Genomic DNA, 24,268 nt, shown 5'->3' on the forward strand with positions numbered 1-24,268 from the left:
AAAAGAGCTAGAGGCAGTGCATTTAATTTAATTTAATTTAATTTTATTTACCTTTCCCCTCCCTATAATAGTCCTTAGTTTAAATACAAGATCATGATTTCATCACACAACATCATTTTGGGTCTAAGTGCACGCAGCTTATTCAGTGCTGAGTTGTTCCAAAGAGCTGGACAAATCTTTTTAACTCATTCCGACATGTAAAAGAGTTCGGTAAAATCGTTCCACCACCGGGGAACAACAGAGGAAAAAAGTCTTGCTACTGATTTGCACCATGTTGTGGTGGGAGCACTAGGCATCTTTCACTGTCAGAGTGTAACTGCTGAGAGGGAGTGTAGCTCTGGATAAAGGAATGAAGATAGATAGGAGACGTTTGGGTTTCTGTTTTGTAAGCCAGAAGCAGAGCTTTGAATTTGATGCACACTGCAACTGAAGCCAGTGAAGAGCTAAAGGACAATGAAGTGACATGAGCTTTTTTAGGCTGGTTGAACACCAGACATCCTGCTGCATTCTAAATCATCTGCACTGGTTTAACTGAGCATGCAGGCAGGCCTGCCAGTAAGGAGTTGAAATAGTCAAATGACCAGAGCCTGAACCAAGAGCTGTTCTGTGTGTTCAGTTAGGTGGGGTCTGATCCTCCTGATGTTGTAGAGAGCAAATCCGCAAGACCAGGCAACCGAGGCAACATGGACCTTAGAGGTCAGCTAATTGTCTACCATGACGCCAAGATTCCTGATAGAAAACGTAGGCACAAGTGGGATAGAGTTGAACTGCATGCTTATTTGTGGAGGAAAGGAAGGATTGACTGGACGGACAATAAGCTCGGTCTTGTACAGATTTACCTGAAGGTGGCAATCCTTCATCCATGCAGAGATATCAGCAAGGCAGCTGATATTCGCATTGAGACAGTTGTGTCGTCAGGTGGGAAAGAAAGGAAAAGCTGAGTGTCATCTGCAAAGCAGTGGTAGGAGAAGCCATGAGAGCCAATGACTGCACCAAGTGAGGAGGTGTATAGTGAAAAGAGAAGAGGGCCAAGCACCGAGCCCTGAGGTACCCCTGTTGTCAGCCCATACGATCTGGACACTCCCCCTCGCTGAGATACTCTGAAAGATCTTCCTGTGAGGTAGGACATGAACCACAAGAGGACAGATCCTGAGATGCCAAGCTCCGAGAATGTGGAGAAAAGACTCTGGTGGGTGACCTTGCCAAAAGCAGCAGACAGGTCCAGCAGTATAAGGATTGAGGATTGACCAGTGGATCTAGCAAGGAGACAGGAGAGCAGTTTCAGTAGAGTGGTCTTGCCTATAGCCAGACTGACATGGATCGAACAAGTTTTCATGGAGGAACTGTGAGACCTGACTGAACACGGCACGCTCTAGTAGTTTTGACATGAACGGAAGCGGTGAGACCATCTTGTCCATAGCTGATTGAGCTGGCTATGACAGGCTCTTTATGTGACGATTCTCCATCCAGATCATGGTTTCCCTGGCTGGAGCATTGTCCTAATCCTCTGAGCTGGGGAGCACAGTCTTTTGGTTCATTGTTGTGGTGTGTGGTGTAATGATATTGTCAAGACAACTACTGTAACAACACTCGAGTCAGGCTTTTGCTATGAGGACAATAAAGTGTATTGTAATGTAATGTATCACGTTACGTCATATCATATCATATCATATCATATCATATCATATCATATAATATCATATCATATCTCATCGCATATATCATACATCATATATCATATCATATATCATATTGTGTCATATTGTTCTATCATATTGTATAGTCATATTATGTTGTACTGTGTGATATTGTGTTATATTGTGTCATGTTGTGAAGTGTCATATCATATTGTGTTGCATCCTGTTGTGTGGTATTTATATACTAATAATAATACTAACCTCCACAGTATAGTTTGGTATTGTATAATTGTATCTCTGTTCTCAAAATTTTTTTAATCAGATCAATTACAGCTTACAAATTAATCATGATTAATCACAATTCGCGACTATGCCTGAAATTTGACCGTTTATACTGCAAGCCAATGCAAACAAATATTTATTGTTAACTGACCTTCCCTTGCGTAAACATCAGATGTCCAAGGATCAATAATGTTGTTCTGCATCATCTCTACCATGTTATAGATCATAATACAGAATTCATACAGCAGTATCTTACCAACCATCTACACATTATCACATGGTGATAATATCTGTCATAAAACCACCAGATGTTGACAAAGTTAAACAGCTGATATTGATGAAGAAACTGATAAAACCCATGATATGCCTAAAAACACAAATGTCCCATTTGTGCCCCCCTTTTCCTGGCCAGTGCTCCATCCTGGCCCCCTTTAAAACTTTTCTAGAGCCGCCCCTTCATAGCTGAAGAATAAAAGCTTTCTGCCACCTGTCAGCTACCGTGTTCGAGAAGGGTCCTGTCAAAAACAATACTTTGGGGTAAATTTGTGCTGGTATGAACTTTGAACTGCTAGTTTCCTCCTCCTCACCTGAACGATGGACAAATCAACAAAAGTGTGGATGTTAAAACACCATCATCCTCCCCGGGGGTGATGGCCATGTTTTGTTTTTATAATTCTCAAATCCAACCATAAAGTCAGCAGGCTTATCTTTACCACCTTGCCTCTAGACACCTCCATGTCCCATCTAACAGGAAAATAACGGATGTATTGGGTTTGTTTGTTCAATGCATTAATTGCATTAAAAATATTATTTACATAAATTATTTACTGCTGTTAACGCGTTATTTTTGACAGCCCTAATAAAATATATATTATGTGTGTGTATGTGCTTGGCTGACTAAGAAATTCTGTCAAAACCTGTTGACATTATTAATTCCACTTGATTCAGTAAGGGATTTACACTTTATCCAAGCATAAATAAAAACAAACAAAAACAAAAATTAAAACAAAAACAGAAAACCTGTTTTTCCTGCTGATCTTTTTTCCAACCCTGATGTCTTCAGCTCAGACTCAAATGTAAATCAAGCCTTTCAGTCAGCCAAATTATTATGCTAATAACACTTTTACTTTCCACACTGCTGCACAGCTATAAAAACAGGAAAAATGTAGATTTCATTACACTCAAATCACTGCATGTTATGGTGACTCACTCTGCTCAGTGCTGTTCGCGTGCATGGCCTTGTCCACCTGTGTGCCGGGCCAACTCTCAGCTAAGAATGTTTCCATCACTTCACAGAACATTGCATTTACATCCATTACTCTGAGACTTAGCCTAATCCAAATTAAACTTGCGTCATCCAAAATATGAGACATACCAGAAAACAATTCTGGTTGTTAAAGATAACAACTTAATTATGAAGTGCTCAACAAACTGTTAAAAAATAATTACATTTTTTGATAAAATACATGCGATATGCACAAAATGATGTTTTCAGTGAAAGCAGTTATAAAAAGCTGTTTGTATTCAACTTAAACCACTTACAAACTAAACTGTGATAACATTAAGAGATTATGCTTTTTTTTAAAGGTCAGACCACCTGAACCACTTGGCAGATGCTCAAAGGAAAGGACCACATCCTTTCCTTTGAGCATCTGCCAAGTGGTTCAGGTTCAGGTTTGTTAAGGCTCCATTATTTAAAGTAAACAGTCTATGTTCAACACAGATCCTCCATTTGAGGATGAAATAGACAATGTACGGCTTTATGTGGATGGAGCGATAGCCAAATTACCTGCTGATCTCTGAACATGCCCTGTGGCCTGATGCAGTGGTGAACCACAAAACGTGGACATAATCAGAGCACAGCAGAGAGCATTAAACACAGGTTTTCTTTTAACCTTGGCTACTTTAGATGTGGAGCCATTGTAAAGTGTTTACTAGATGGGTAGGTAGGTGGGTGGGTGGGTGGGTGGGTGGATGGATGGATGGATGGATGGATGGATGGATGGATGGATGGATAGATAGATAGATAGATAGATAGATAGATAGATAGATAGATAGATAGATAGATAGATAGATAGATAGATAGATAGATAGATAGATAGATAGATAGATAGATAGATAGATAGATAGATAGATAGATAGATAAAATCTATACAAATCAACTAAGTGATTGGCCCTTTTGTAACCTATTCAATGTATCCACTCATCCATTCAGTTCAAGCAAAGCTCCAGTAATTCCACATTCTTTCAGAGAACATCTGAATTTGTAACTTGTGGTCACGTCACATCTCTGTGCAGCCTCTTTCCTCTGAGTGACACTGGAGGAGGGATCTTGATGCTCATTTTTAAGTCTGGTTCCTCTGCAAGGTGCCGATCGTTGACATCTGCAGACACTTCTGACTCTGCTGTTAATTTTTTTTTAATTTATTCACTGTTATTCAGATCACACATTCATGAGCTCAAACTCATTGCTGATAGATTGCATCACTTGTGAAGACTCGTGCACAATAAGATATTTGTAACTGACCCAGGTGGGTCTATTTTATTAGCACACATACAGTTTTCGCGTATTTACAACAATCATATTTCATACAGTCATTCCGTCTTTTGGGTCAAAACAGCTGAGTTTATCAACTTTGTCTGACTGACTGGCTGACTCACGATTTTCTATAAATGCACTTATCGTAAGACATTCACCCATGGACGCAGAAAGCATTTGGCCACACCACATAAATGCGGTAATAGAACAATACTGTGCAGGCTGTGATGCGTAAATACGCGCGGACCGTGGACTACTGATGCCAAGCATACATTATTGTTAATAAACAAGCAATGCTACACTTGTGTAGCTTTTTTTTCTCTTTACATATAATTAGATGTTTCTATTCGCATAGTTGACTCGGATGGAATTATTTCAGTTACATTTTACGCATGTTTGAAGGACTAGAAGCGATGACAAGCAGGTTTTATAAGCAGGTTCGGGTCTGTAGATGCTTCTATGCCGTGCGCATCCGGTGCGTCTTGGTTTCAGTTTACCAATAAATTGCGCGCTTCGTTAAATCGTCCACAAAGCTTCAAAACGACTATCCTCTATGCACAAAACCTCGCAATTTGTCCCTAAACTCCTTCCTCATGAGGCAGTAAATGATCGGGTTCAGGCAGCTGTTAGTGTGCGCCAGACACACGGTCAGAGGAAACACGTATGTGTGGACAATGTAGTACGCTTTGTCCCAGTTAGCAACGTTCATTTTGACCAACACACTCCACAAAGTGATGGCATGGTTTGGCATCCAGCAAAAGAAAAAGGATAACATGATGATGGTAATAGATTTCGTGACTTGGGATCTCCGTTTGGGGTTGCTTGTTTTCATACTCCGTTTGCGGATGAAACGCAGGAGCATTAAGTAGCTGATAGACACAATGGACATCGGCAACACAAAGCCTACAATTATTTTCTGTATGTGATAAACCGCTAACCAGTATTGTCCTCCTGGAAACCTCATCAGACAGAGTTTTTCACCTGTCACGTTGCTGACAGTTGAGAAAATCGACGTCGGCGCTGTCGCCACAGTCGCCAAAGTCCAAATAGTTGCGCAAATCCATTTGGCGGAACACGACCTCTGCAAGGTCCTGTTCTTCAGAGCTGAGGCGACTGACCAGTAGCGGGTCACGCTCATGGCAGTGAGGAAAAACACACTGGCGTACATGTTCATTACCGTGACAGAGAGGACGATTTTGCACATCGCGTCTCCAAAAGGCCAGCTGAAGTCCAGCACGGTGTCCACGGCCCAGAAGGGCAGAGTGAGCACAAACTGCAGGTCTGTCACTGCCAAGTTAAGCACAAAGAAGTTCACTCTGGACTTCCTCCTCTCTTGCTTGACCCTGATAAAGAAGAGGACCAACAAATTGCCAACCAGACCCACAGCGCATACGACAGAATAGACGAGGCAGATGAGGAATCTGAGTATCGGGCTCCCATCAGCTGTCACGTCGATGTCCTCCAGATTGCTGAAGAGGTCCAGCTGAGTCAGTGACCTATTCAAAAAAACGCTCTCATTGTCTTCACTCATAATGTCAGCAGCCAACAGAGAGTTTAAGATATTTTAGATGCCAGTATATAGTTCATACTCAAGGACAACATTTACGTCCAAGTATGATCTTGATGCAATTTCACATCCTCTCTGTCCAACCTACCCTCTTATTCTGTTTCCTCTGTTCTCCAGTCGCCCACTATCCCTGACTTCAACTCTTGACAGCACGTTATGAACCGCTCCACCCCTTCTGTCCTCATTCAATCAGCCCGTGGGTGGAGTTAAGGTGTTTTTTTTTTGGCGTGGGTAATTCTTAACGCGCCCATCTACTTTGTGCGTAAAGGACCGCAACTCTTCCTCGTGAATTTAAATCCTACAATTAACAATATTTCCACACATATCTTATGATTATCTAATCCTTTAAAACGTGGAGCGTATGAAGCCAAAGAAAGAACCTGAGGAAGTTGGACAAAGACTTTGGTTCCACAGCAAGGGGAGAAAGTGGATTAAAATGGCTCTTTGCTGCCACCCAGTGTTCAGTTCACGGTGTAGCAGGACGATACCGCTTCAGCGCTGAAAAAAAGTGGAATCGCACAGAGAAATAGCAGAATGCATTTTATTACATCTACTTTTCTACATAAACAAGTAACATTCAATAAGTAAACAATTTCTTTCAATGCAGGTAATAAATATTTTTTTTTCACTTGGTATATTTGTACAAACTGACATGGGTCTTCTGTACACTTCTCCTTTCCCTCCTTGAAAAGCCTTTTTATTTATTACTATTATTATTTTTCTTATTTTGGAGCTGTGAAAAAAACCTGTGAATAAGGCAGTGAGTGCAGATGTTGACTCGAGTCTGACTTAGAGATCATTTCAGTTGTGTGAGACTCTTCATTGGCCACAGTCATTTTTTTAATAGTAGTACAGCTTTAATTTTCTAAAAAATATATAAATTATTTTATTCTTTCGCTCTGAACTGACACACAAAAGCATACAAACGGACATCAAACACCCAATGTTTGGATCTGAACTTTTCCTTTTTAGGGTCCCATACAGACATAATATACACACACGTTTCCCTTTTATTTAAGGTCATGATGACTAGAGTTGAGCTGCTTATCAAGGTTGTCAACAAAGTTCTTTTGTTATAGAGTGAAAGAAGGAAATCCTAAACTCAATAACAACTGCTTGCTCTCTACAAAAAACATTTACCACTAATCAAAGCACAGGAGGGAGCGCTGGACTCTGGAGGGGAGGAGGAGGAGGATCGGACTTTTTGGTAATCCCATACAGACCCTTGTATGTAGAGCACTTCAACAGGAACACATTCAACTCTGTCTGCACTCGCACTTAACGTGAGTCACCATATTCAACTGCATGACAGACTTGAGGACTGAAGCATCAATAAATTAAGTTGTGATCAAATGCAGTCAGTTACATTGAGCATCTTATCAAGCATCCAAACACTGGTGAAAAAATTTCAAGCAAACGTTACAGAAATCTTCAACAGCAGAGCAGACAGGTAAGAAGTCATAATAAAGGCACAAACTCAGGCCGAGTTTGTACCACGAGTTAAAACCTGTGACGGATGGTAAGCTTTCTGCTCACTGTTGTGTGAAAATAATACTTGATTTCTGCATCCGGCTTTAAAATCTTAAAAATAAAAGAAAAATAAGGAAAATAAAAAACAGAAAATTCAAAATAATCTAGTTTAAATATGTCTTTCAAATATGATATTTTAAAAAAGGATATTTTAACCTTAGATTGACTGATGGGAATCATTTCTTTAAACCCAGAGGGACATGTTGAAGAAATCACAGGGTTGCATATTAGCTGAACCCAACCACAATTACCATATAATTATATGTAGTCAGAAAAAGTCTCGCTCTTGTGCAGCTTGTAGCCAATTCTGTCAAAGTATACTCAAAGAACATTTCCTGGATTTTGTGTTTTATCTGCAACAAGTCTGTACCAGCAAGCATCACATGTCTCTTGATGCTTTCCCCCTGAATATAGTTATATACTTTTGGCATTTTGCTACTGAACTGACGATTAGGAGAAAATATTTTGTGCTTGCTCTTGGTTAAAAATGTGACATTTGACATAACAGTTTCTCCTTTTAAAAGGCTCCTTCCAAGTCTGTTACCGCCACCACAGATGCTGACTTAACAAACCTGATGCCAGTTTTACTAAATGTTGAAAGCTGGAATCAAACTGAACAGCGGCAGAGATGTTTAAAATTCAATCAAAGTTGATTGAAACAAGGGACAGTTTATACGAACTTTTTGGGGTGTTTTCTTTTTATGAAATCACAGTATGGATGAAATAGCGGTTTCTGGACCTTTAGCTGTAATCAGATTTTGAATCCAGTCAATGTGTGTTTTTTTTTTTAGATGAACTAAAGCCCAGAGCACCCAGCTTGTACTGGTTGGTTAAATTAAGAGGAAAGACAAAGATAAGGAGTCAAAGATGTGCAGCAGGTTAATATTCGCCATTTCTGTTTGGCATGTTAATATTTGCTAAACAGCTGAAGCAGATGGGATCAAATCTGCAGCAATTTATACATTAAATTTGGACCCAACGATGTGATAATTAAGTCAAACTGTATAACAATCCCAGTAAGCCACCTGGAAATGGCTTCAGAAATGATGCCATGCAGCACATTCAAACTTGTATCTCCCAACCAGTTTGATTAAAGCAGCTTTACATTTCTGTAGGAACCAGCACAACCCATTTTTCTACCTCTCTGGCTTCCCGAACTCCCACAACATCCTGAATTAACTGATAAAATAATAAATCATGCATATGCTGATTAGGCATGTGTTTTGTGCCCCTATTAAAAAGCATCAGCCCAGTCAGCTTCTGAGAAAATACAGTCGCATTTCAATGGTGAATCACTGCACAACACCTTCCTCGGAAGTCATGCTGCTGGCAAATAATCATCTAATGCAGTTTAAATAAAATCACATCACTACAGCTCCCAAGTGACAGTGGCTTACACTCAGTCATGGAACATATTTGTAAAAATATAATATATAGACATAAGATTACAAAATAAATAAAATACTGCACAACACAGGAAATACACAAATCTTGTTCCAGAGTATGATTGAGTCAGCTGGAGAGGCCGGGGTTGCTTCCCATGAGAAGAGCAGGGAATGAGGCCGAAAATGCCAAAGAAGGAGAGAGAAAAGGGGGGTGGGGGTGGGGGAGTCATTCTGTGTCGTCTCCCAGTTAGTGGTCGTGGAACAGGACAGGGGATGTGAGGTGAAGGGGGCTGGTGTCAGAAGTGACTATCTCACCATCGGTGGGCTAATTAGGTTTTCAAGTGTGCTGCTTGTCTCCGGCGTATGAAAGAACAGAGGCTGATAACAGCTGACACTGGGAAACTTTCAAGGACGCAGAAGGGGTGAGTAGGTGGGGGGTGGTGTGCAGACAGGACAGGACAGGAGGGACACCGGATCTACAGAATTTGGACCAGTTTACAATGGATATCTGCAGCAAGGTTCTGACAATAAACCTAACGGAAACAAAAACCACGAGTGTCCAGTCTTAAAAAAGTACAATACATTCACGAGCAAACCCTGCGTGTTCCGCCAACAGCTTCGAGGTATCCTAACATCTTCACATGGCTTTGACACGTCGACTATTTCATAGGCTTTTTTTTTCCTTTTTTTCCCCTTTCTTTCAGCTCCAGGCAGGCCATGCATTTTTAAATGATCTGGCTCTGTACGGAGTTGAAGCTGGCATGCCGAGATCGCCTTCTTTAACCATGGCACTAAACTGCCTGCTTCCACTTTTCTGCACTTTTCCACAAGTGCTTTACCCAAAGATAACTCCCTAGATGGGTAACAAGTCAACTTCTGAAAAATGCTGGGGCAAAGGTTGAGAGACGGAAATATTTAAGACATTAATTTAGAAGTTTCCCCCCAAAAAACACGCTTTGAAGCACGCACATAAACAGGCACTAGTTTAAACTTGGTCACATGCTATGGACGCCGCTTGTGTCCTTTAAAAGGCCCGATGTCACTGCTACGGCAGCTTCATCGGAGTTCCTCTTTAACAGTCAACTGAGAATGCAAGACAACAGAAAGGGACATGGTGAAAACCACCACTGAATGAAACTGAAGAAACTGACTAAAACACTGGCACACAAATGCAACTCCACTCTGGCTACTGCGATCGTTTTCCTAAGTACCTTTTTTTTCTTTTTTTTGGCATTGTGAAAAAAAAGCGAAAAAAAAGAAAATCTTCCAGCTCAAAAGTCTAAATTGGCAATTATAAATAGTTTCATATCTAAATGGTGTATGCCGGCGGAGTCTTTACACGGAATGAAAATGAAAATTAAAACCCCCACAAATGGCTAAATTCCACCGTCACACTCCCAGCATTAACCTGAAGGTCAAAGGGAATGCATATATAACTGTTTAAATATCATACATAACTTAAATGCATATTAAAATCACAAGCACATGATTAAACTGTAAATTCAGCGTGTGAAAAATTCTTGTCAATGGAGGAAAACATAATATGGAATAAATCTGAACATGAGCTTGAGCAAGACAGAAAAAAACAGAACTTAATGCTGGAGAAATGCAGATGGAAAATTTTAAACAGGATAGAGAAAAGAGAGAAGAAAAAGATGACAATATGGCATTTGTAGAAGCTCTTAAGAGGAAAAAACTCAGTCCTCCACTTAAAAAACAGCGACAGAAGCAGCTCACTAGACTGAAAATGTTCTGATTTAACATACAAAGGTAAAAGAGGAAAATAGATTTTGTTCTCTGTACACGATGCCACTCCTGGTTTTTTGTAAAAAAAAAAAAAAAAAAAGAGAAAAAAACGAAAGAAAAAAGAAAAAAGAAAAGAAAAAAGAATCCTTCCATCTTCACGTTTTTGCTCTGGTAGCATCTTTGCTGTTTGTGCCAGGTGGTGCCAGTAGAGCAGTGATGTGGGGTCTCATGCTGGAAGTCAGTGCATACCAACACAAAGCACACAGCTGACCCCTTAAAGTGATGTCACCCACTCATGTCATTAGTGCTCTTCTTCTTGTCATCGTGACTCCACAAAAGTTCAGAGTTTGATGACTTGGGGCCAAGTCTAATTTCTGGATCAAACCTTACCCTGCAGTCAGTTTGTTATTGGGTTTGTTACTGCATGAAAGCTGGGCCCCGAGAGCTGTTTTGACTTTTCCTAGGTCAGTCCAGCGATATGATGTCAGGTATCCCACCGTAAATCGCTGCCACCGCTGCTTCGGCGCTGCTCCGGCTGGCCACCACCCCGGGGTGTGTGTGCGAGGAGTGTGAGATTGTGTGTGAGGATGAGTGTGTGGAGTGAGTATCTCGAAGGCTGCTAGATGACACCAGGCTGCTGCTGCTGCCCGAGTTGCTCACCGCCCCGTTGCTTGGCGCGGTTAGCGAAGGGGCTGAGGAGGCTCCTGATTGGTCGAGGAACAGCTGGGAGGTGGAAGAGGAGGTGCTGTAGGGCAGGAAGCGGTTAAGAAGCAGCTCGTGGTCATCTGAGGCCGAGGCAGCGGCTGCTGCTGCCATCACCATGTTGTAATGCTGTGGGGTTGGGAGGAAAACAGCAGTCGGTGAGATCGCTCCTGATTGGCTGAGTGTAGCACAACACTGAGATTAGAGCGAACTGGCAAAACAAAGTTCCCATCACCAAATAACTCCTTAAGACTCAAGATAAATAAGGCTAAAAAAGGTTTGGTATTTATTGGCATTGGGCTTTTATAAATCAATGATATTATCCTGGTATTTCTCTCAGCTAAATATGTCTTATTATGTTTTTGTTGTCTAAAGTGTGTTAAAAATGGCATTTTGCCAATGACATTCTTTAAAGATTGTTTTATGTATTAAAAACAGAATATTGATCATTTTCCATTCCCCTTTTTTAAATGTCAGGTTTTCATGTGACAACTTCAAACAGAAACAGGCTACATCATAACAACAGGATTTAGGCTGAAGGCTAATTCCCTTGGTAAATATCATGACTGCCACTATGTGCTGGCTTCAAACATCTCTGGTTTCAGTACACATCAAAAATCTTAACGTCATTAGCTACATTAACATGTTCAGATCAGCATGCTTGTGATCACTTTAAAAATGATCGATAATCAAACATTTGTGACAGAAGGATTTTTAGGCCGTGACTTTATTTATTTAGACTCCTGCTTTAAAGGAACAGATGCATAGAAAGCATGCTAACTCCATACCAAAGGCCCCAGCAAAGATTTTTTCTGTGAGCTAGCAGTGCTAACCACAACATCACTAAGTTGTCCAATATGTTTGTTTTTTTTAAAGCTCTTTTTTTTACATGATTTTATTACTAAGTTGAATATGTGACATGCAGCCCTGGTCTAGGTATGTTTTCCCTAAATGTTATAAATGTATTGATAAGAAAGGAAAGAAATTATAATTCAATTATTATCACAGTTGATGTGAATTATGGAGGCATCCTGCTAACTAAGGCAGTGTTATTGTTACGAGGTCATTTAATGCTCCTTCATCTCAACAATATATAGTAACTTTTGGATTTAAAAAACCAAATAATGAAGACGTCATGGTGACGTTCACCATCACAAAACAGCAAGAGGAAATTTTTAGTGGAAGGGTTTAAGTAAACAAGAAAAAAGATCTTTGGTGAGCCCTGGTGGTGTCCATCTGTGCTGTATCTTTGGCTTAATCCGTCCAGATCTAGAGGTACCTCTTCCATTCTGACCCCATTTTATAGAGGTGCTAAATTAGGTACTATGAGTCAGGTAAATAAAATAAACAGTGCGGACTGAAGACTGAACGGTGTTAAAATCTAGTGTGAAAATGTGTCATATATTTACATTTTGTTCATCCTCATTGTATCAGTCTGGCAGCAGAAATTTTAAAGACAGACATCTCACACTCAAAGCAGCTGGATACTACACTGCAGACTGAGTAAGACCTTCTCTCTCTCTTTTTTTGTTTTTTTAAGAAGACAACTCCCATTTGTCAAACATTTTGCTCTCATGGCTCCTTAAATAGCCAACAGACACTGTAACCCAGATGTAGTAGAAATGAGAACACTGTGTATCTTCCATCAATCCGCTGCAGAGAAGATTAAAGTTTTCAGGGAAAATTTAGAGTGCAGATTTAGTTTTGGTCTTTGGTGAGCACAGAAAGATATTTTGACTGCATATAAACTTAGAGCTCTTTCATTATTTAAAATCAACCCACAGCCACCATGATTTTTGTGTTTAAGCGGTTAAATTTAACACAATGAACTGCTGAACGTACCTGATGATTGTCTCCTTGAAGAAAAGAGAAGAAATTCAACTCTGGAAATCGATCACAAGAGTCAGTGGTAAATCAATGGTGAAAAAAAATAGCGCAGATGCAAATATGAGAGATAGAAGCATACTGAGAGTCAGAATGAAGAAATTAACTATTTTTTAGGATGTTTTAATCCTACTTATGATGCAAATGTAATCAATTTAAATGGCAACATATGGAATTCATGTTAAAATTTCTTTAGAAAAGCTACCTATGCAGTGGTTTATAGGTTAGAGAAATTGTGATACTCATTATTTTTTCACAATTTTAAAAATTTAGATAAATAGACTGGAATTGAGTTTTAAATCAACTATTACACATTTTTACCCATTCATACACAGTGATCACTGTAGTCAACACTTATTGTACATTGTCATCCAAAACACTGTCAGTAATTGGAGAATATATAAATTACGTAATTAAATATACATACATACATAATTATTACCAAATTTGCCTTAGTGATAAACAGGAAAAAAAAACACATCTTTGTAGAAAAGATGTATTATATACATATATATAGACATATTATTTTATATGTTATATTATAATAATAAAGATTTATTAGAATAAATATATTAACATATATTTTAGAAATATCTTTATGCAATGAATAAAAATAAACAAGTAAAATATTATAAAAAAAAAGCACCACTGTACAATTCTGTAGACCCTTAAAAAAAAAATGTGTGAAAAAATTAGGCTTTTTTTTAATTCATGCATGACTGTCACATTAATTTTGTCAAATAATGAGCTGCTGGAATTATTTTCCTGTATATTTTTGAGACTTACCTGGCAGGTCGCTGGGGGTGTGGTAGTAGGGTCTATAGTCCTGGATGAGAGGGGGGACTGGAGGGATGTAGCCGGTGTCTATCGCTGGCATGCTGGGGGTGCGGCTCACAGGTGAAGCCTGGTGGTGAAGATTCAACACGCTGATGGCAGAAACAGAAAAAAACAGGCGAAAAGTGAGAGAAACTGCTTAATTTATAATTAGTATTTTACTTCATGTCGTATCTGCCGGGTAAGTCGCGGGTGTTCTGTCTCCGCTGCACTCGAAACACAAACCTCTGAACAGTAACCCTCGCAGGATTCATTAAAGTCAAATGAAGCAGCAGATGCTCTTAGTCCTTATGAATTTTAATTTGGAAGAAACTGCTGCTGTTTAAGTCTCAGGGTGCTAAGGATTTAAATCTTAAGTTGTTTGTTATCTAAAAGTTGACAAATTTTTCATGATCCAGAGAAGTTTATCGAGCATTTAATTCTATTGTCTAATTTTTTATGCCGGTGGAATAACAACAGGCTGAACTCTAATCCTGTGTTCATTGTGTGCAGGAAGGCAAAGAAATAACACCCCCTCCTCTCAATGTCAACCATCTCATCAGGCAGAAATGTTTCTTGGTCATTACACTTGGGTCTACCTCGAGTGCCGATATAAAATGTCAAAAGACGCTTGTTCGTTCAAGTGCAAAACTCATGCATCACTTAAAGTCTAGATACACAAATACCCACATGAGCCTCCATTTTAATTTAAATGGTTCTCAAACTTTGTGTGGATACGAAATGACAACATCGAGTGGGAATCTCACCCTTTATTAATGATGGGTGGCGAGGTTGGGGACAAAGAGGGACACGCTCTTTTGACAGGAGGGGGTATTGGTGGAGGCGGAGGTGGAGGTGGTGAATCCGGATCTTCCTCATCCGAGGAACTGTCCAATGTCAAGTCAATCACTTCCACTTTCTTCCCGTTGCTGCTGTCGCTGTGGCTGGAGGATGAGGAGGTCCGCTGATCTGAGCCTTCAGACGTCCGACAGGAGCCTGCAGAGCAGCACTGATATCTCAGCAAACTAAAGAAAACATAGTGCTACAAAATGCAGCAAAGGTGCTCTAATGTGCGCAATCACATCACACCTGCTCTGAAACGAGCTACAAAGTCTTTGTTACTATGGAGACAAGCAGTTTACTCAGTGGTAACATGACTGATGCTTCACTAAATTAGAACTGACCAAGCAAAAACAAATAAGCAGAAGATACAAACGCACGTCTTCCCTCTTGATTCCTAACTTGATTTCCAGCCTCCTCACATTGCTTTTATGTAAAATTTGCTTCCCTGACACTTGTCATCCTAACTCACCATCCAGCCCGTTGTTATAGGAAGCTGAGGAGACCTCCTGCACTTCCTTCTTAGACCTCATGGGGGCCCAGTTACCATCTTCTTTAAACTGGATCTCATCACAGTCCATGCAGCTGTTCAGGATCTCCACAAAAAGCCTAAAAGCAAACAAACGCAGGCATCATAATAAAACAAAACCAAGAAAACACACACACTCAGATATTTTAAACAAAGGCTAAACAAACTAGAAAATATCTTCCACTTCCACTGATATATACACTATTTGTGTCTTGGTATGAGTCGTCTGATAATTGAGTCTTTAGAAAATGACATTTCTGAAACCATCCACAAACAACAGCTGCTGTCCTCAGGTTACACACTCAAACCTCCAAGATGTTTATAATATAAATATAATTTAAAGAAGCTATAGAAGTGTTGGATAAGTCAGGTGACTTACCCATCAATGATGAGGTGCTCGTAGGGGGCCTTCTTATCACAGACAGGACACACCCAGGTGGGCTTCTTCTCATTCATCTGGATGTAGAGTGTGGCATCGAAGCATTGCAGGTGGGAGCATGTTAGCGCCCGGCATGGAATCATCAGCCGCATCTTCCCCAGCTGCACCATGAGATCACACGTCACATGCGGTCAGGGCATTGAGGGGGAAAAACAGCAGGGATGAAGGGTATATAGGTTGCATGAATGTTACAAATATGCCAAACTCACATGGAAAAACACACAAAAAACAAATCCCCCCCCCCCAAAAACAAAACAAAACAAAGAAAAAGCAGTAAACATAACACAGGTTGGGAAGAAAATCTGACAGGTGGACATGATTTTCATTGTGAGTTTTGCCCATGAGGGCACGCTAAGACACGTACAAAGCGAAGGAAAAACAGAAAAGAATGGGCAGACATGTCTGGGCATGAGTACATTTTTGAACCCCGTCTTAAATTCATGAAGAGCAGAGAGGCTGATTACCGGGCAGAGCAGTGAAACTCGAAGGCTTGTCGTGGCTATTTCACTGTCGGGGTCTGCTGTTAGCTTCTCCTTGACTGTAAAAGGTAAGAAGAGCATGCACACATGAGTGACTGAGAACCAGACAGATGGCCTTCTACTCCCTTATATAAAAATATATTCAGGTGTGCCTCATGTTGTCTGAATCTTCTTATGATTCCATCCATTTACCATCTGGCTTAATGAAAGCAAAGGACACATTTAACAATGAAATCACAAAGGACACTGCACAATTTTCATGTAGGTACACAACGGACTGTTAATATCTGAGTCATTTATAAGTCCACCAGCATCAAAGAGTTATTTCAATTACAGGATGCACAATCCAACTTTACTTCTCCAAACAATGTTTTCACTAACTCAGGTTTAATAGAATAAATATGATGCGTTGATCCTCCGCTGCATGTTGTATTACTATTAGGGCTGGGCGATATGAACCAAATCTTATATCTCAATATTTTTCATCTGAATCGCGATTTACGATATGTATCTCCATATTTATATTTTTTTTGTCAAGTAACCAAATAGATAGTTCTAATATACAGCCTTCACTGCCAAATATACATTTATTAAAGATCAGCAGCACATGTGCATTAAAACAGCTGACTGAAATTAAAGTACCTTTATATTAAATTAAATGCTCCTAAAACAAAATAAATTAAAAATACTTTTCAATGACCATAACTAAAATACTGCTGTGCAAAATGCAAATGAAAAGATGTTTTTAACTCAAAACAAGCTATCTCAATATAAACAATATTCCTTATATTGTGTCTGATAAAGTCTCGATATATTTGAAAATCTCGATATATTGCCCAGCCCTAATTACTACGATTTGTTGTTTATTAAAACACACAAAACTCATTTTGTATTTTAATTTAAGCAACACATATAAAACTGCTGGGTAAGGGGAAAAAAACCAAAACAAAAAACAAACAAACAAAAGCAAAACCACATGAATTTAAGTTAAATAAGCCATCCAACAAAAAACCTATAACAATTTAGGTTCATCTCCAAAAACCAGAAATGATTGGAGATTAAAGAGCATCAGTTACGACTATGTGGATGTTATCAAGTGCAGTAAAAGTTACCATTAAGATTTGGAGAATCTAAACAAATCTCTGCCTAACAAATGCTGAATGGTCAAGATCTTCGTGGACTCAGGCAGCAGTAAAATCCTGTGTCCTCAAATGATTTCTATTCAAATCAGCTTTAATGAAGTGGATCCAGAAGTGCTGCAACTTTTATTGGAGCTGAGGTGCGTGAAGGCAAACTGCAAACACAACTGTTGCTACAGCGCCTGTAACTTTAAGGTATTAAAAACTTAATAAAAAGGGACCAGTGTAAGAGCAGCAAACTGGAATATTTGTGGTATAAAAACCCAGGATGCTGGATCCACCACATCCACCTTCAAACACACCTGGAGAAAGTTCATCACTTTAACATGAAGCTAATGTTAGCATCTTTGTTATCAAGAAGCTTAGAGCCACAGTGATGTAAACACTTGTTACTACTTTGTACTAAAATAATGTTAACTCCATTAGATTAGTCCTACTGACTGTGTTCAGAAAAAGAATGTGACATTTACTGAACATCTTCCATTAACTGTAACTTTGCCAAACTGGGAAAAGACCCACTGTAAATAACACAATTTTACTGGGTCTGTTTATTAGAAACGTACAGCTGCTGCTGATTTAGTAATATAAGAAATATTTATTGGACTTACTGGATCTCAATTAATTGAAATATTTTGTTGTTTAAATTCATTTTAAAAAGTTTAAAATCAATATTTTCTGTCCTCATTTTACACAGTTATTTCAAGTCATATTAACATCAAGATTTTTCTGACGCACTAGCGCAGGGATTACCAACTATGGACCTGTTGAGCCACTGTCCTGCAGATTTTACATGCTTACCTGCTGCAATACATGAGTCAAATTATTAATGAGTCACTAAGAGGTTTGTGCAGAACTTGACAACAAGCTGTCATTAGGATCAGGTGTGTTGCTGCAGGGAAACATAAAACCTGCAGGAAAACTTGTTCTCCAAATCAGGGAGCTGAGAAAAGCATCCACCTTTTACCACCCCAAAGTTCAAAAGCTGGCATCCAGGATGTTAATGGAGTGTACCAGTTCCCAGTGTATGCTTTACAGGGCACCAAATGTTTTCAGAGAGACATGAGACGGAGGTTGGAACCCCTTGTTTGATATGTGAAATCATATATCAAACAAGAATGGGGGAAATATGTCACTAACAGACCAGAGCAAAATGTTTTCTATACAATTTTGCTATTAATACAAATGCTGTATATAATAAAGTGCATCTGCAACAAACTGAAACGATTCTGTCATCCCATCAGGTGCAATTGAAAAAAACATCACCAAGGATGCAACTCACCCAAAATGCCTTTTTATAACCCTCTCATTGATGTTTTCCTAACAAAAGCAGTCGCTTGTCACTGACAGAAGCTCTAAATACCAAGTTCTATGAAATTTTCTCCTTAAAAAGTTGTTCTTCAACATATTCCTGATTATTACAGCTGCGTCTTTATGACCGGACACTGTGCCTTCTATTTCACACATTCTCTCAAATAAGTACAATCTGCAAGGAAATCTTGTCTATGTGTGATTTTATATAAAGAACCTGAGTAATTAGTCTTTGACTGACACCTCACAGCTGCTCCCGTGACGAGTCCACAGGTTTTACATACAATGAGAATGTTTGGAGAGACAAGGATTTACTTCATGTGATTGTAAAAACGCTCTCAGATTACTTTGGGTATGTCATAGATTGGTATTTTTGGAAGGTTTTTCTGGAACAGGAAAGCGGAATTGTTTGCTGATCCTCATATTCAGCTTCCGAACTTCTTTTGGGAAATGGGTACATGGGGTAGTACATTGATAAGGCCAGTACTGACCCTGACAGGAATCCAGCATTTTGGATCAGTTAGTTAAATGAATGAATGAATGAATGAATGAATGAATGAATGAATGAAGTCTGATAGTCCTTACTGAGAGCTCTGGAGTGGTCTGGGTTTCTGATGCCTTTTGCCCGTAGTCTCTGTAACAGCACTGTAGATGACTGCTGCCTCACCAGATAAACTGCCATGGAGTAACTCTGTTAACACACAGGAATATACAGCATGATGTAACGATATTACACTCATTTTTTTTTTACATCCTTTTCAGTTCAGTGGATCCCAGCAAATATGACAGGAGGGAAGGTAGAGCTTGTGCACTGCTGGAGTACATACTTCTGCTGGAAGAAGTTTCCTACATTTCACTTTAAATCAAATCAAATCAAATCAAATTAAAATCCAACTTTATTTATAAAGCACTTTTCATGCCAAAAATGATAAAAACATTTAATGCATATTGAAATAAAACTAGCCTTCACACAACAAAATAGATAACATAGCGATGAAAAAAAAACACAGTCTCTTTCACACACAGTTGCACTCACACACATGCATATACACATAAACAAAAGAGTTGTTTAGTAGCACTTAGTTTATAATAACACAATATCAAGATTTTTAAGGATGATCAGAGAGCTCTCAACCTTTTTAAAAGCCCCTTTCATGCATGTTCTGATTTCCATCAATCTGTTGGCAACTGAACGAGTCGTGTCATGTGTGAATCACCTCCAGGTGTTTCTTACTAATGCTGGGCTTACACCAGAAGACTTTAAAAAGATTTGCAAAAGACTCTAGAAAACTACCAGCTCACACCTACAGACTAAATGTGCGGCGTCTGCGTGTGGTCGGTTATGGCGTAGCTGACACTGGTGAGTTTGCTTTCGTACTCGAGCGTCGTTTTGGTGTCGTGTTCCTGTTTCTCCTCCTAATCTGAAGGTGGCAGCAGGGGTGGTATCGGATGGTAAACACAATAGGTCGGAGTTCTTTTGATGGTTAACTTCAATCCGATTGGTATTTTCTGTTTTAAAACAAAAAATGGTGTCTAGTATGGTTCAGTGTCTTTATTAGCTTGTGGAAGATAACGATGAAATAATTCGATCAGCCTCTCATCAACTTGATCCACTGGTTATTGTTTTAAAAACTGTGGTTACCACACAAATTCAGTGAGAAGATTCAGATATCCGGCAACACGTGATCCCAAACTGACCAATAACAAGGAAGTCCCTCTGCGTAACCATCTGCGAAGCAGGGGTGCACGTCAGGTCTGGAAGAGGTGCGTGTCGAGCCTCTGCGGAGCTACGCCAAGGTGATCACAAAATGGTGTATAACTGAAAACACGAGTGGGATGTTTAACCAGACCTTCTCTTGAACACATGCCCTGTCAGTGGACTCAGTCAATGAGCTTGTCACTAGTTTTAATGCTAAAATGTAAATACTGTGTCCATCGAAAACCAGTTTAAACACCGTGACACAGTTTAATCCCATTAACAGCAAAGATATGGGCGACATCTTACGTCAGCTGAACTCCTCTTGCTGTCTGGACATCCTGCCCACAGGTTTCTTCAAAAAGGTCTCAAAGACTCTGGAGCCAGAGCTGTTACAGATTGTGAACTTGTCTTTAATTTCGGGCGTCTTCCCAGAGCTTCTAAAAACAGCTTTAATCAAGTCAATGCTACAAAGGGACAATCTAGACAAGACACAAATGGACAAGGCAGACCGTGCCCACACCACAATCATAGGGCCACAGTGCAGGGCCCCGACCACCCAGACAGGGACAGTCACCGTGGCAACGACCACGCAATCAGAGCAGGGGTAGCTCCCAATGTGGAAGACCCCCATGGGGAAACACTGGAAGTTAAAAAAAAAATTCAAAAGCTGTATAAAATTATTTGTTTGATGTATTGGCATTAGAAAAAATACTAAACTACTCAATTAGAAATCTGAAAAGCAAATTAATTTAGGAAATATACTAATTAGGGATGCACCGATCGATCGGCCGTCCGATCGATCGGCCCTGATTTCCTTAATTTTGTGGGATCGGTGATCGGCCGATCACTACATGTGAAACCGATCTTAGCAACCGATCATAACTATCTCGCAAAAATCCTTGAGCTCTGCTATGAGGGTACGCTTCCTGACCCCCCCCCCCCCCCTCCTCCTCAGTGTGTCACGTCTGCACGTAGGTCAGCGTAACAGTCCACCTTAACAAGATGTCCTCAGTGTGGCAGTTTTATGTAGTGAAAGAAAATGAGCCAAAATTGGCAGTTTGCATTTCGTGCAAGGCCGAAATTAGTCGCGGTGGGGCCACAACCAAAACTTACAACACAACAAACCTTATTCGCCATTTAAAAAATCACCATCGAGCTGATTATGCAGCATTTGAAGCTAGCAACCAAGTTAAGGCTAAAGTTGCTAGCGGAAGCAAAGAGCCAGCCAGTAGCCCGCTGTTCACTTTTATGAGCAATGAAAAGAGCAAGGCAACGACAAGGAAACTTATGGAGTTCATGGCATTGGACGACCAACCGTTTTCTGTCGTGGAGGACCCAGGTTTCAGAAACCTGATGCAGCACCTGAGCCCACGTTACAATTTGCCAAGCCGGAGATACTTTTCAGATGTTGCCTTACCGGAGTTGTTCAACGAAGTTTCACGATGCACTCGCAGCCTGCTAGAAGCCGACGCAAAGACGCTCAGCTTTACAACAGACATCTGGACTTCTGATGTAAGTTTAATGTCCATGCTGAGTCTTACTGCGCAGTGGATCGACCAACAATTTGAACGACAACAGGTGCTTCTACGCTGTAAAGAAATGCCGGGGTCTCACACTGCTGCCAACTTGTCAGTAGAGTTTAAGGCGATGTTGGATCAGTGGAATATAAGTCATGAAAGCGTTCACGTTGTCTTACGAGACAACGCTCGTAATATGGCCAAAGCACTGGATAATGCCAACTTGAAAAGTTTGCCCTGCCTGGCGCACACGCTGCAACTTGTTGTAAACGAGGGACAACTCGCGCAGCGCAGCATAGCAGAAGTTGCGGCAATAGGAAGGAAAATTGTCGGGCATTTTAAACATTCATCGCTGGCATATTCCCGCCTCTATGACATACAGGAACAGTTAAATCAGCCCAGGAAACGACTACAACAAGACGTTGCGACTAGGTGGAACAGCACTGTCTACATGTTGCAGTCCCTGTTAGAGCAGAGACGTGCCATTGGGGTGTATGCTGCTGAGAACGAGTTACCAGCCGCATTTACAGCACACCAGTGGGAGCTTGTGGAAAATGTGCTGACCATCCTCGCACCTTTTGAGGAACTTACAAAGGAGATCAGCTCATCAACAGCTTCAGCAGCTGATGTCATCCCAGCGGTCACTGCACTCAAACGACTTTTAGAGAAGCAAGCAAGCACAGACCGCGGTGTGGGTACAGCCAAAGCAACACTGTTGGAAGCTGTTGTAAGAAGATTCAACAACATTGAGCACGAGCCCCTGTACAGCTTGGCTACTATTCTTGATCCAAGGCAAGTAACTAATTATTGTCTTTTCTATCCATAATTACAAAATCCCTACTACCAGTTAAAAAGAACTACATTAAAAAGGAAATTGCTTATTTTTACACATAAGTCATAAAAACTGATGTGAAAAACAATAATTAATCCATCTTTCTTTGTTTATGCAAAACAAGATACAAGAATCGCTACTTCTCAGCAGAGATGAAAGATGAGGTGAAACAGCTCCTTCTGGCCAAACTTGCGGAGGAAGAGACCAGATCCACACCTGTGGCTGAAAGACCTGTTGCAGAAACATCCACCAGACTGGGACCTCCTGACACTGATGCACCTGCAGCTAAAAGGTGTAGTCTACTGTTGGCAGTACATGATGAAATCCTAAAGGAGAACATTGAGAAGGAGCAACAGCTAGCCACCCCTTCAGCCTTGCAGGTAGAGAGCTACTTATCTGAAGTTCCCACCGACAGGAGCCAAGATCCATTGGCCTACTGGAGGCTCAATAAAGTTCGCTTCCCTCATATTGCTTCACTTTCCCGAGCCTATCTGTCAGCCCCATGCACAAGCATTGAAAGCGAACGCCTGTTTAGCTTGGCTGGGCATGTAGTGGATGAGAAAAGAAATCGTCTGTCTGGTGAAAAAGCAGAAATGCTTTTGTTCATAAAGAAAAACTTGCCACAAATGTACAAGTGACAACAATTAGTCAGTGAGAACAGCTTCTCTGTGCAATGTTACTCCTTGTTACTACCTGTTGACTTGAAAATGTTACATATCCTGCACCGTATTTTCTTTTAGGACTTCTGTTCTTTAAGGTGTTTGTTGATTATTTTTTAGATGTTTTTTATTTTTAAATAGCCACAGAACTGCTGCATTTGTACTTTTTTTTCTTTTTGCACTACAAAAAAACTCAAATTCAAGACACTTGATGGTTTAAGCTTGTAAATTGTTTTATTTATTATTTTTAAGTAATTGCATTGTTTTATATTGCATGCAGAAAATGCAAAATATAAACTTTTATTTTAGTGAGAGGCTCAATTCAGCTCATTCATTCAATTCAATCTGTTGAGCTAGTTTTCTGTTTACGTGATTAAAAACAGAGTAAAGTAAAATAGTGAACAGATTTTTGTTATGTGGACAACAATACTCAAAGTTTTTTCTAATTTTGGAAAAATAACTTGTGCAGTTAAAAAGTTTACATTGTAGTAAATGTTACTGTTTTTTTCAATAAAACAAAATTTGGTACGTTGAAGATGTAAGCTGTCAAGTCAATTCTGAGGAAAAATCGGTATCGGCAAATATCGGTATCGGCAAGTCAGATTTTTTAAAGATCGGTGATCGGTGATCGGCCAGAAAACTGCAATCGGTGCACCCCTAATACTAATAATGGTTAAAATTGACATTTTATTAAGTACCATAACTCTTTACAGAAATATACAGCAGGAGTGTTTGGTTCCTA

At 40.0% G+C, this 24,268-nt stretch overlaps 3 protein-coding genes across 3 annotated transcripts in view; 1 reads left to right on the forward strand and 2 right to left on the reverse strand.

Moving 5' to 3' along the window:
* Nucleotides 1–4,474: 4,474 nt before the first annotated feature.
* On the reverse strand, nucleotides 4,475–6,373 carry LOC121628071 (relaxin-3 receptor 1). The gene has a single exon (XM_041967001.1). The coding sequence runs from the start codon at nucleotides 5,987–5,989 to the stop codon at nucleotides 5,003–5,005; it is 987 nt and encodes a 328-aa protein (XP_041822935.1). The 5' UTR covers nucleotides 5,990–6,373; the 3' UTR covers nucleotides 4,475–5,002.
* A 179-nt stretch (nucleotides 6,374–6,552) lies between these two features.
* Nucleotides 6,553–24,268, reverse strand: part of LOC121656576 (E3 SUMO-protein ligase PIAS1-like) — an 81,973-nt gene continuing 64,257 nt past the window's right edge. The window contains exons 6-13 of the mRNA XM_042011678.1: nucleotides 19,405–19,510; nucleotides 16,358–16,431; nucleotides 15,834–15,994; nucleotides 15,398–15,534; nucleotides 14,853–15,081; nucleotides 14,059–14,198; nucleotides 13,231–13,271; nucleotides 6,553–11,517 (exon numbers count right to left, since the gene is read on the reverse strand). Of these exons, the coding sequence (XP_041867612.1) occupies nucleotides 11,152–11,517; nucleotides 13,231–13,271; nucleotides 14,059–14,198; nucleotides 14,853–15,081; nucleotides 15,398–15,534; nucleotides 15,834–15,994; nucleotides 16,358–16,431; nucleotides 19,405–19,510 (1,254 nt within the window). The 3' untranslated portion in view covers nucleotides 6,553–11,151. The remainder of the gene's footprint in view (nucleotides 11,518–13,230; nucleotides 13,272–14,058; nucleotides 14,199–14,852; nucleotides 15,082–15,397; nucleotides 15,535–15,833; nucleotides 15,995–16,357; nucleotides 16,432–19,404; nucleotides 19,511–24,268) is intronic.
* On the forward strand, nucleotides 21,537–24,182 carry LOC121656853 (zinc finger BED domain-containing protein 4-like). Its single transcript, XM_042012078.1, has 2 exons — nucleotides 21,537–22,827; nucleotides 22,992–24,182. Exons 1-2 carry the CDS (start codon nucleotides 21,767–21,769, stop codon nucleotides 23,503–23,505), a joined length of 1,575 nt encoding a protein of 524 aa, XP_041868012.1. The 5' UTR covers nucleotides 21,537–21,766; the 3' UTR covers nucleotides 23,506–24,182.

The sequence above is a fragment of the Melanotaenia boesemani genome, chromosome 1 (assembly GCF_017639745.1).
Source record: "Melanotaenia boesemani isolate fMelBoe1 chromosome 1, fMelBoe1.pri, whole genome shotgun sequence".
NCBI classification, from domain to species: domain Eukaryota; kingdom Metazoa; phylum Chordata; class Actinopteri; order Atheriniformes; family Melanotaeniidae; genus Melanotaenia; species Melanotaenia boesemani.

What these genes read in the sequence shown, in the direction of transcription:
- LOC121656853 (XM_042012078.1), top strand. Translation starts at nt 21,767, where the DNA reads ATGAGCAATGAAAAGAGCAAGGCAACGACAAGGAAACTTATGGAGTTC. An exon ending in GCTACTATTCTTGATCCAAG is followed by an intron (nt 22,828 to 22,991) that starts GCAAGTAACTAA and finishes ATGCAAAACAAG; the next exon opens with ATACAAGAATCGCTACTTCT.
- LOC121628071 (XM_041967001.1), bottom strand. Translation starts at nt 5,989, where the DNA reads ATGAGTGAAGACAATGAGAGCGTTTTTTTGAATAGGTCACTGACTCAG.